Source organism: Solanum tuberosum, unplaced genomic scaffold, assembly GCF_000226075.1.
Source record: "Solanum tuberosum cultivar DM 1-3 516 R44 unplaced genomic scaffold, SolTub_3.0 scf00090, whole genome shotgun sequence".
NCBI lineage: Eukaryota > Viridiplantae > Streptophyta > Magnoliopsida > Solanales > Solanaceae > Solanum > Solanum tuberosum.
In genome coordinates this window covers 581,881-595,381 of record NW_006239013.1, presented here as the reverse complement: position 1 = coordinate 595,381, position 13,501 = coordinate 581,881, and the positions used below count along the sequence as shown (strand labels likewise).

General features: G+C 36.9%; 1 protein-coding gene across 1 annotated transcript in view; it reads left to right on the top strand.

The window, feature by feature from the left end:
- The first annotated feature begins 12,586 nt into the window (after positions 1-12,586).
- LOC107060549 (uncharacterized) overlaps positions 12,587-13,501 on the top strand; it is a 3,418-nt gene continuing 2,503 nt past the window's right edge. Inside the window, exons 1-2 of the mRNA XM_015308555.1 lie at positions 12,587-12,980; positions 13,037-13,157. Of these exons, the coding sequence (XP_015164041.1) occupies positions 12,587-12,980; positions 13,037-13,157 (515 nt within the window). The remainder of the gene's footprint in view (positions 12,981-13,036; positions 13,158-13,501) is intronic.

Genomic DNA, 13,501 nt, shown 5'->3' with positions numbered 1-13,501 from the left:
ATCCTCTTCCGAGAATTGATGATCTTTTCGATCAACTTCAGGGTGCCACTTGTTTTTCTAAGATAGACCTAAGATCAGGCTATTATCAATTGAGAGTAAGAGAAAGTGACATCCCTAAGACAACATTCAGGACCCGATATGGTCATTATAAGTTTCTAGTCATGTCATTTGGTTTGACTAATGATCCTGCAACGTTCATGGATCTTATGAACAGAGTGTTTAAGCCTTATACTGATATGTTTGTTATCGTATTCATTGAAGACATTCTAATCTATTCGAGGAATGAGGAGGATCATGCTAGTCATATAAGAATAGTTCTCCAAACTCTCAAGGATAGAGAGTTGTATGCTAAATTTTCTAAATGTGAATTTTGGCTTGAGTCTGTGGCATTCTTAGGCCACATTATTTCTGGTGATGGGATCCGATTTGACACTCAAAAGATTGAGGCAATGCAGAACTGGCCTAGACCCATATCTCCAACTGATATTAGGAGTTTCTTGGGATTGGTTGGTTATTATAGAAGGTTTGTCGAGGGGTTCTCATCTATTTAGTCCCCATTGACCAAGTTGACTTAGAAAATAGTTAAGTTTCAATGGTCTGAAATTTGTGAGAAAAGCTTTTAGGAATTGAAAACTAGGTTGACTATTGCTCTAGTGTTGACCTTATCGGAGGGTACACAAGACTTTGTGGTATATTGTGATGCGTCCATAATTGGACTGGGTTTTGTATTAATGCAGAATGGCAAGGTTATAGCTTATGCCTTTAGACAACTTAAGATTCACGAGAGGAATTACCCAATCTATGATTTAAAGTTGGATGTTGTAGTGTTTGCTTTAAAAATATGGCGTCACTATCTTTGTGGTGTTCATGTAGATGTGTTCACCGATCATAAGAGTCTTCAATATGTATTCAGTCAGAAATAGCTTAATCTCAGACAAAGGAGGTGGTTGGAGTTACTCAAGGATTATGATATGAGTATTCTCTATCACCCATGTAAGGCTAATGTTGTTGCTGATGCTTTGAGTAGATTGTCTATGGGTAGTACCGTCATGTTGAGGAAGACAAGAAAGAATTAGCCAAAGATGTGCACAAACTTGCATAATTGGGAGTCCGGATAATGGATTCCAATGAAAGTGGAATGGTGGTGATGAATGAGGCTGAATCATCACTAGTGTTTGAAGTGAAAGAGAAACAAGATCAAGACCTTATTTTGCTTGAATTGAAGGCAAATGTTCATAGGCAAAAAGTGATGGATTTGAACAATGGGGAGATGGTGTATTGAGGTATCAAGGTAGATTGTGTTTACCCAAAGTGGATGAACTTCAAGAGAGGATCATGGAGGAAGCTCATAGTTCCAGATACTCTATCCATCCGAGTTCCACAAAGATGTATCGTGAATTGAGAGAAGTCTATTGGTGGAGTAGTATGAAGAGGTGTATTGCAGAGTTTGTTGCTAAGTGCCCGAATTGCCAACAAGTCAAGGTAGAGCACCAGAGGCTCGGTGGTATAGCTCAGAACATAGAACTTCCGGAATGGAAGTGGGAGATAATCAATATGGATTTTACTACTGGTTTACCATGGTCTCGCAGGCAGCATGATTCGATTTGGGTGATTGTTGATCGAATGACTAAATCAGCCTATTTATTATCGGTAAAGACTACCTTTTCAGCAGAGGACTATGCTAAGGTATATATTCAAGAGATAGTTAGACTTCATGGAGTTCCGGTGTCCATTATTTCAGATAGAGGTATGAAATTCACCGTACAATTTTGGAAGTCTTTCCATAAGGGTTTGGGTTCAAAGGTGAACCTTAGTACTGCTTTTGATCCTCAGACTGATGGTCAAGCAGAGCGTACAATTCAGACTTTAGAGAATATGTTGAGGGTGTGTGTGATCGATTTTAAGGGAAATTGGGATGATCACATACCTCTCATTGCGTTTTCTTACAACAACAGTTATCACTCTAGCATCCAAATGGCTCCCTATGAGGCTCTTTATGGGAGAAGATGTAGATCTCCTATGGTATGGTTTGAGGTTGGTGAAGCTGGGTTGATAGGACCAAATTTGGTTCATCAAGCTATGGAGAAAGTGAAGACTATTGAAGAAAGGTTGAAAACGGAGCAGAGTCGTTAGAAATCCTATACCGATGTTAGGAGAAGAGACTTAGAGTTTGAGGTGGATGATTGGGTTTACTTGAAGGTGTCACCCATGAAGGGTGTTATGAGATTTGGTAAGAAGGGGAAACTTAGTCTCCGGTATATTAGTCCTTACAAGATATCCAAGAGGATAGGCAATGTAGCCTATGAGTTGGAGCTACCGTCATAGTTAGCAGTAGTCCATCCGGTGTTTCACATTTCAATGTTGAAGAAGTGTATGGGAGATCCTTCACTCATTATACTGACTGAAAAATATTGGTATTAAGGATAGCCTGTCTTACGAGGAGATTTTCGTTTAGATTCTAGATCGTCAGGTTCACAAGTTAAGAACCAAGGAGGTAGCATCAGTCAAGGTCTTATGGAGGAATCAATTTGTTGAGGAAGCTACTTGGGAGGATGAGGAGGAAATGAAGAAGAGATACCCACATCTCTTTGAGTCCGAAGAAATTCCAAATCAAGGTACTAATCTTTTTCTTGGCATTTACTTTTAGATTGAAATGTTGTGTTACTTTGCATATCGAGTGTTTGAGTTGGGTGTTAAATGTTACCACCCTTAGTCTACTTAGAGTAATCTCATTCAAGGATGAATGTTCCCAAGAGGGAGATATTGTAAAACCTCGGTATTTGAAAGAGCTAAAATCAGAAAGAACTAAATTGGAAATAGCAAATTCTGAAAATTTTCAAGTTATGCTTAAGTTGTGAGTTTTGGATCAACTTCAAACGACAGTAACTTTTAGTACAGGATGAGTTAGGTGGCCCATAAGGTATCAAATGAAAAGTCTTGGAATCCTCTTTCCAACGCCATCGAGTTTGCTAATTTTTGAGCTCGTATGAAGGAGATGTGCCCGTTTTAAGTCAGACTGTACAATTAAGAAAAGTTACCCAAAAATATGAGAGGTATTTTGGTCTTTTCCTTACCCTATCAGTTTAAAAAGAATTATGGTAATATTTAGGGGTCGAAACTTATTTGGTTCAGTTTTCACAATTCTAATTTCCGCTTAGGGTTTTAGAACAAAGTTCAAGAAGAGAAAAGAGGAAAAGGTTCAAGGCGTTCATCGAGATTTCCTGCAAATCAAGGATTGTTTCGCCAAGGGTTTGATCCCTAAGAGGTATGTAAGTTCTCATAGTGTTGGGTTCGTTCACCCACATGCCAATCATGCTATTTTAATGCAATTTCATTCTCAAAGTTGAAGGATTCGAGTTCGTGATGAGTTTTTTTGAAATGCCATTATTAATCTTAATTGTTGGGATTTTGATGAGGTCTAGATGAATGTTAGTGATTTGAAGGTTTTTTTGAGTAGATTATCATGTACTTATGTTGGGTATTCAAATATAAGTGATTGAGCAAAGAAATTGATTTTAAACGAATTAGGGTCGAAAAACGAGAGAGAAAATTCGTCGAAAATTACCTGGGAAGGGGATGGGGAGGCGCGCCCCAGATGCGCCAGAGGGGCTGGGGAAGCACCCCAACAGTGCGCCAGAAAACCCTCTCTGAATTTTAGGGGCTGGCACCCCGCGCCAGTAGTGCGCCAGGGTCGCCTTCCCCCACCCTCTCTGTCGTTTTATCCGTCTGAGTTTTTTTAAAGTGTACCTTCACTCCCTATTGATTCTAACTAATCTAAACTACTTCTTAACATCTAGAAATCATTCATAACATGAATCATAACCCTTGATCCATAATTCAAATTCAAGGTTGAGTTGAGAGTCAAGTCTTGAGAGTTCTTTTGAGTCATTTTAAGAAGGCATTTACAAATTATTTTAAAACTTGTTTTAAAGACTTGAGCCTTGAGTTAAGGAAGAGTAGAGTTGAGTTCATTTTCTTTAAAATGATATATGTGAACTAAGTATTCCTAATAGTATATTTTTACATTTAAGATGAGAGGAAACACCGATATTCAAAAGAATTCATGAATTACAAATTATTTTAAAACTTGTTTTAAAGACTTGAGCCTTGAGTTAAGGAAGAGTAGAGTTGAGTTCATTTTCTTTAAAATGATATATGTGAACTAAGTATTCCTAATAGTATATTTTTACATTTAAGATGAGAGGAAACACCGATATTCAAAAGAATTCATGAACAGTTTTGAGTACTATCTCTTTTAAGAGAAATATTTTGAGTAATAATCTCAAAGTTGAGGAAGAGGAAATGTTTGCTTTAAAACATATGAGCTAAGTTATATTTTGGAAGTAGTATTGAGCACCGATATGGGGAAGAGTTCTAACAACTCACAACCCCTATAAACCATGTAGCCAATGTGGGTAGAGAGAGTCATACTTTTTAGATGATTCCTTATTGCTTTTTAGCATAGACTAGTGGATCCACTTAGTTGAGGAGTTCTATACCCCGGCAAAGTATAGGATAGTTCTGGCAGCGTGGGCTAGACGTTGTATCATCACATAGCTCATAGTGATGGTTGTCGGTTAGAGAATCTCCCAAACAACGTTTATTTTATATTTTTACGTATAAACTAAGTTATATTGTATTTTCAAATACGTTGAGTTGTTATCTACTGTTTTAAAAACTTTTCGTTATATTGCATTATTGTTATTGCTTTATGTTGAATTGAGTTGTGGTTGAGTTGAGACGAGGTAAGTTGTTTCTTCAATTCCAGTTCAAGCTTATGTCATATTTTAGATTTCCCTTCACATGCTCGTACATTCAATGTACTGACACCATTTGACCTGCATCATTTTATGATGCAGATACATGTAAGCAGGATCATCAGCCAGCGCTTCGTTGATCCAGTTGAGTTCTAGAGTTGTTTGGTGAGCCTCTTTGCTTCCGGAGGATCCCTCATTTATATTTTATCATTTCAGTTTTGTTATTAGGATGTCGTGGGTCTTGTCCCGACGTCCATATCAGTTAGTAGAGACTTTATAGATAGATAGATAGATAGTAGTTCACGAATCTTTTCCATTTTCAGTTATAAATGTTTAAAGACTTGAATTGCCTCTTTGGCTATTTGAATGTTCCTTTAAAACATTCTGAGTTTATTATATGAGTTTATCTTTTGAGTTATTTCAATGTTGATTAAGTCCTCCGCTGAGTATTGAGCCAGGCCGAGGGTTTGGTTGGGGCTAGAAATGGTTCTCGAGTGCCGGCCACGCCCAGGGTGTAGGCTCGGGGCGTGACAACAATTTCCCAAACATGGATTGTTTAGGGAAATTACTCCATGTATTACATGCTAAACATGGAGTATAAATATTTTAAAATTTTAAGAATTTGAACTAAATATTTTAGCCCAATAAAATATAATTTTTATAAAATAATAAATTTAAAAAGTTTAATATAGAGAAAATACACACACAAAAAAAGCAATATTCAAAAAATAATACTAAAAATAAATCAAGACGAAATAATAAAATACTGAGCCCATTAAACTCTGTTATTATAGCCAACAAAGAGTAGTATTGTGCCTAATTAGAAAAGTCATAATCACAACCTTTCGGAAAAGTCACACCCTTCTATATGAACAGATGCCTGCTTTTAATATAATATAAATAAATAAATATAAATATAGAGGATATACTAAATTTAGTATTTTAGATTGAGAGTATTATATTAATTTAATATTCAAATTATGGAATATTTTTAATTGGGGATACTATAGTAATTAAACATTCAAGTTACTTATGTTTATGAATGAAAGGACACCCTCAATTTATGGTCAACAAAGAGTACTTACTATGAACATGCTTAATGTGTCACAACCCTTCGAGAAAGTCATAACTCATCGGAAAAGTCACCCACCCTTTAGTGTGAAAATATGACCGCTTTAAATACAATATAAATAAATAAATAGATAATATATTTTATTGGGTATAGATATAATTTTATCCAATCACATTAATTTTTATACATCAATTAATTATACTTTTATAATATATATGGAATAATATTTATATTTGCACTCCTATTTAAAAAGTTAGCTGCAAAATAAGCTATAGGTTACTTTTTAAAGAGTAGAGTGTTCAATACACACCTAAACTATCCATTTTTTAGTTTCATACCTAAATTATCACGAGTGTGACTTTCATACCTAAACTATCACTCATTAATTTGTGAAACACACCTCAGTAGTGTCGGGTGTGTATTATTTATACTCACTCTTTTGTTTAAAAAAGTCTTGTCACATGACATTTTACATTGACAAAAATTAAATAAACTATTAATATTAGTTAAAAGTTAAAGATTAAAGTATCACTATCCCCCCAAAAAAGAATTTAATTCTTCAAAAAAATAAAACTTTCTTACCCTCACTACTTCCTCCCTCCATATCCCCTACAACCCCCCCCCCCCAATTAAAAAATTCTTTTATAAAAGGCTCTTAAAAAATCTTAGTTTTCCCCCTCTCACCTCCCCAAACCACCCACTCCTTCTCCAAACAAAAGATCGATGTAATCAATCTATCACTAAGAATCATCTACAAGTGTAGAAATATGTATAGATATAGGAGAAGGGTCCCAAAACATATTTCAAAATAAGGTACATAGTTACATAAAATGAAGTAGATCCACACTTGAAATAAAACTGTAGTCAATCGAGAGCATACTGAAAGATACTTTGAACAACCTTGGTTACCCCAATATAGTTAGTTATTTACTAATGTAATATCTCCAATCACTATTGTATTGGTCTATGATCTATATAGCGATTCATAACTACTATGCATATGTCTCTATAGATGTCCTCATATAGCTTATACAAGTATCCCTTCCAATATCCTTTAACTAAAGAATTTTTCTTCACTCGTGCTTTCAATTAATATTACTGATCCTCAATTCAATATCTGAAAGGCTCCTCACAATATAAATTTATCATTGTTTGTTATTAACCGGCCTCCTTTTAATTGTCCCTGCTAACTATATTCAATTTTGCCTTTTATAACCTCTTGATGTATTAGACTTAACCCACCTTGTGACTTTTATCAAATAAATATCAACGTGGTCACCATGACATCCAACTTGAACTATTCAAATTATCTTCAGTATACCTCCACTTTATAGGATAAAAAGGAAATCTGTCATATGTATCATATAACAAGTCTTACCCTCTCAAACGTCATTAGAAGCGATCACATTTTATGTCTCTATCCTTTCTCAACTGCTCCTCATAGACTTACCATAATCACTAGCCTCTTATTTGATCAATTGAACTTCTTAATCTTACACTTCTCTTCAAGACATCAACATTATACCAATTCATTACTGAATTGTTCTCTTATCGTAAACACGTGTCATAAAATTGTCCTAATAAATTCAAATGAAGTTCAAGTATCTTTGTCTAAATCACACCCTGAGCAAACCATTCTTACTATTTCCAACTTTGTTGATTTCATTCTTTAGAATCGAAAATCCCATTATCAAGTTATTTCTCTATCCCCGTAACATCCATACTAAACTACACAATATCATCCCCTTTCACTGGGGTCAAATTTGAGAATGTTTCCTCACTATTGGTGAGAGAAGGAATAAAGTTTTGACCTTAACAAAATCACAAACGCACGATAAGGAATAAAAAAAATTCCTCAAGTCTTATATCCTCTCAAAGATAAATAACGAACGTTTTCGCACCGATTTGCAAGACTCTACTAGACTCAGCTCATGTACTGGTGAGACCATTGAACCTAGGGATTTGATATCAAATTGTCACGACACAAAATCACAAGTCGTGATGGCACCTATTTTTTCAACCAATAGGTAAGCCAACCCAACAATTTTACTATTTCCATTCATATAAATAAGCGACAATATAATATCCAAATACTACGTCTTTTACAAGTGTGAATGCAGAAAACTGAAATACCATCCTAAGATTGGTGTCATAAGTACAAGAATTTTAAACTAGGATGCAAGTATAGAACTAAATGACAAACCTAGACGTAAGGAATATTCTGTGTGAATACTAATAAAAAAATAACTAAGACATAGAGGGAGGTGTGGGCCATAGAACAACTAAGAAGCTCACCACAATTCAGAGATAACTCAATCTCAACTCTGTAAGCTCCACTGTCACGACCCAGACCATCGTGATTGGCACCCACACTAACCCTCCGGTGGGAAAACCGTTAATACTAATTAGCTAACCATGATCTACACAACTAAATAAAAAACTAAGGCATTTAACGTTACAGAAGCAGGTTTAAATGCTAAAGGAAAAATAGAGTTCCCATAAACTCCAAAGTCTAATCAAACAACTGCGGAAATAATGCCTAGAACCTGAAAGTCAATGTACCAAAACTCTAACAAGGATCATAAGTCTAAGGAAATGGGTACAACCCAATTAAAACATAAGAATATCTAAAGTACTAGTCTAAGTCCGAAGATGTGGACATAAACGAAAAGAGAACTCATAGCAGCCCGAAAGAACTGGCTCACCCTTGAATTCGATTGATCACTGATCTTCTAACCGAGGTTTGTCAATAGCCGCCGGGAGATGCCCTGTACTCAAAAAAGAAATACTAAGTGCAATATCAGTACACAACCACAGTGTACTGGTAGGATCACACGGCTATCCCAAGAGGCAAAACATATATAAGTCATTACAACATAATAAACATGCATACACCAAGCATACACAATATCAATTATCTCTTACGAACAATGTACAATTTCACAATTCTCAAGATATACAGTTATGTCAAGTCAATGGTCCTCTCATGGAACCCACACCCAAACCGTTAGTGTACCGGTACGTGGTACCCATTCCAAGTTAGTGTATCGGATCGTGACACCCATTCCAATGTTTATGCTGGTATATGGCAACCGATTCCAGTTAGTGTGTCGAAACGTAACACCCGATACATTCTACAAGCCACAATCACAATCACAATGTACATTCTCATTATCATACAATCAAGACATGATTCATGGCATACAATTATTCAATCATCCTCATTTACGATTAGTATGATCAATAATGCAACATTCGCATACATACATGAATCACAATGAAGTAATTACAAATACATATCACACCAACATGAAATCACAACCATCACCTACCTCCAACAAATTTTGAATTCCCTAAGAAACTTGATTCTTCCCTTTCCAGATTCTTTCCACTTGTTCTTGGTCTACAAACAATCAATATAACATGGGAATCAATAAACGATATCTAATTACCCTGATTAAAATCAACATTATCAATCCTAGATCAAACTGATTATTTCAATATCCAAATTAGGGTTTTTTCGACGATCCAAACAGTTCCAAAACCTTTCCCCAACAATAATCACCTAAGAAACTAAGTTCTACGAATCAAAAAATGGATTCGGGGAGTGAAAACATTACCTTTAGTCTCAAGAATGGTGGAAAACTATCAAGAAAACACCCGGGGTCGTTCCTTAGCTCTCAAAGTCGAAAAGTGCAGAATAAAATATTTTTGGGGTTTATTTCCGACTTAAGTTGCAATTGTCCCGCCACAACGGTCCTCACCCCGCTACAGCGGCCCTGCCCTGGCGGGAAAATCCTGCCTTAGCGGCTTGCACGGAAACAGTGAGCAAATTTAAGAATTCCAAACCCCCATTTCACAACACACCTTCATCCAATGACACTTTGAAACTACCCTCTGATGCTAAGATCGATTTCAGGTGTTCTATTCCCCCGAATTCAATTCTATAAAGTCGTACGAGTTCCTTAGCGTCTTAGCTATGTGCTCATATAATCAAACTCATAATTAGATCTCTCATTTATTACCAGATTTTTCTAGACCTCACTGACTCCGATTTCATCCAAATCTGGACTAGGTTGGGAAATTTAAAGTTACTACGAAAAAGGTTTCCAGCCCAACTTTTTTCCTCGTTGGCTTTTCTATAACGATGGAAATCGGTCGTTACAATAGATACCAATTTAGCCATCACTCGTCCCTGAGTGACAAACTAGGAAAAATAGGCTAAAGCAAGAGTGCAGTAGTACCTGAATCAACGAACAACTGGGGATACTTTTTTTGCATGTCTTTCTCGGTTTCCGAAGTAGCTTCCTCTACTGGAAGATATTTCTATTAAACTTTCACGGACTTAATCTCTTTGGCCCTCAGCTTTCGGACATCACGATAAAAAATTGCAATCGGTTCCTCCTCATACTAAAGGTCTTTGTCTAACATCACTGAGTCCCATTTTATGATGTAATCTCTGTCACCATGATATCTCTTCAACATGGACATATGAAATACCGGATAAACTCCCGATAAGTTAGGAGGTAAAGCCAATCTATAAGCCACTTGCCCTACACATTCAAGAACCTCAAAGGGACCAATGTATCACGGACTTAGCTTGCCCTTCTTGCCAAATATCATCACCCCTTTCATGGGTGATACCTTAAGAAAAACTTTCTCACCGGTCTGAAATGTCATTTCTCTTACCTTATGGTCTGCATACTTCTTCTGTCTACTCTGGGCTGCTAAAAGCTTAGCTTGAATACTCCTCACTTTATCTTGAACATCCTTCACTAAGTCAACCCCCAATGGTTTTACGTCTCCAGCCTCAAACCATCCTATGGGTGATTGATCTTAGGCATATTTATATGCCTAGAATGCTAATTATTCTCGCATTTACGCCAAGTTTGAATTCAAAATGTATTTGTTTGTAGTCTTATCGAGTCATTTGCTTATTTATAAACTAACCAACATGTTTAGTTGTGTAGGTATGCTTAATGGGAGAAATGAACACAAAAAGGGATAAAGGAAGAAATCTGAAGATTCGAGTCAAAAGAGAATAAGGAAGAAGTTGAGGAAAATGCACCAAGGCATTTACGTGTTCTCTCTACGTCGTGCGGTTGAATGCAAAATATGGGTTGCAAAAATCAAATCTAGGCAGAACACCTCGTGCTGCTCGCGCGTCACGCGGAAGGCAAAAGTATCGTGGACTCGAAATTTGGAAGTCATCGAGCGTTGCGCGCCTGAGTACCAGATTTGGCCATTTTGACTTTTAGTATAAATAGGGTTTTATTTTATTTTATTAAGGATCTTTTTCTGGGTTTTAAAGGACGACAATTTGGAAGAACGTTTTTCTTCAGTTTTAGTGTTATTTCTTAAACTTTTTTCCTTTCAATTGTTTGATGATTCATAGCCATTGTATGTTGATTGTTGGACTATGAGTAGCTAAATACCCTAGTTCTAGGGTTGTGGCTACATGATGATTGCAATTGATTGAGTTTTGTTGGGTTTATTATTGACCATCACATGAATCTTTCTTGTGTTCTTATTTTTCGTATTTCATGATTGATCACCATAGAAATAAATTTATTGTCCAAATTGAACTCGGGAGAGGAATAAAAGGATAGAACGTGGGGATAAGGAGCTTGTTGAACTCTAAATAGCTAGGGTTGATTCGTTTCTAGGATAGGGATATACCTAGAAACCTCGCTTGGATCACCATACATGAAGATAACTTAATGCTCAGTAGGTAATCAGTTTATCCCCGCTCAACGATATAGTTAGGGTGTTATCTATTGTAGGTGATTAGAGGTCGGGAGACCATGATCATACATCTAACCCTGTGATTCATTGACAGTTAATAATTACCCATATAAATGATATTGATTGCATGAATCTCCATAGAAGCTGCAGCCCTGGATCTTTTCCCAAATCATTGCTTGAAACCCGTGAAATTGAATCTTGTATTTGCATTTTGTTTTAAAAATTTAGAAATAGAAATAAACAACCCTTTAAATCTGCAAATACATTTGTGGTTAACTGAGAACTAGAGAAATTGATAGTTTCTAAGCGTTAGTCCATATGGGTATGATACCCGACTCTTGGAAAGAGCCACTTTATTACTTGTACGATCACGTGCACTTACGTGTGAGAATAGACCGCAAAACTTTTTTAGCGCCGCTACCGGGGACTTTAGAATTAGAAAGTATTTGAATTTTTCTGATTTCTAAAGTTGAAACGCAAGTGTTGACATCTTGATCTTAGCATTCCATTGTTGCAGGTTGTTTTGAAACTCTAAACTGGACGACGATCAAGGATTGTTATCGCCTCTCTCAGAACCTGAAAGATTCATACACTTACATAGATGGCAGAGACGATTAGCATATTCGGTTCCCTTAGTTATAGGTGAGCTAGAATTTCCGGGACCAAAAGAAGAAGAAGAAGAAGAAGAAGAAGAAGAAGAAGAAGAAGAAGAAGAAGAAGAACTTGAGTCAATGGCTACTGAGTTGAAAGTACGAGACGTGGCAATCCCACACCCCACCAATGTGACTTCGTACATACAGAAACCTGAACCTGGTGGGAGATTTGAGCTAAAGCAGAGTATGGTGCAAATTTTGCACACGAATGAGCAGTTTACTGGTCTTTCACATGAGGATCCCATAGTTCACATTTAGAACTTCCTCGAGATCAGTGATACTTACACTCCAACTGGGGTGAATAATGATTATGTGAGGCTCACCTTATTCCCTTTCTCTTTGCTTGGGGAAGCAAAAAGATGGTTGAACTCAGAGTCTGCAAATTCAATTACCACCTGGGACGATTTGGCACAGAAATTCCTCATCAGATTCTTTCCATCTGGAAAACAGCTAAGCTGAGGAGTGATATTATGAGTTTTAAGCAGAAGGGTGGTGAGAACTTGTACCAAGCTTGGGACAGGTTTAAATCGATGTTGATGAGCTGCCCTCATCATCATCAATCTAATGAGGTGTTAGTCCATACCTTTATTGAAGGGTTGGAGCCTAACACTAATATTTTGCTTGATTCAACTGCAGGTGGGCATGCCTTAAAGAAGACTTATGCAGAATTGTTCACCTTGCTGAACCGGATCTCTAAGGGTAATTCGGAGTGGAACGGAGGGGGAATGAAACCTGTAGTACAGAAAATTGCAGGTATGCTGGAAGTAGATGCGATGACAGCTCTAACTGCATAGATTTCTGCTATGCAGAATATGATGAGTACACATTTCAGCAACATGACATTGGGACAACAGCTTGCGCAGGTAAATGCAGTTTCAACAACCACCGTCTTGGTGTGAGATCTACGGAGGTAGCAATCACGTTGCAGAGGTATGTGGTGCAAATCCAAACTCTGTTAATTTTGTAGGGAATGCCCAGAGAGGAGGAGGCCAACAAAACTATGGAAATTCTTATAACCCGAGTTGGCGTAACCACCCAAACTTTTCTTGGGGTGGAAATAAGAACCAGGGATAAGGGCAAAACCATTATAGGCCACAAGGCAATTGATATACCGTGAGTTTACGGTATTTCTAATACATTTCACTTACAAGTTGTGTGTGTCTAGGGCCCTTTTTATATTGGTTTTTATGTGTTTTTATCATGTTTTGCAGGAAAGGTGTTCAGGCGCGGAAGTTTAGAGACAGCTGAAGGAATTGCAGAAAAAGGGCATCCAC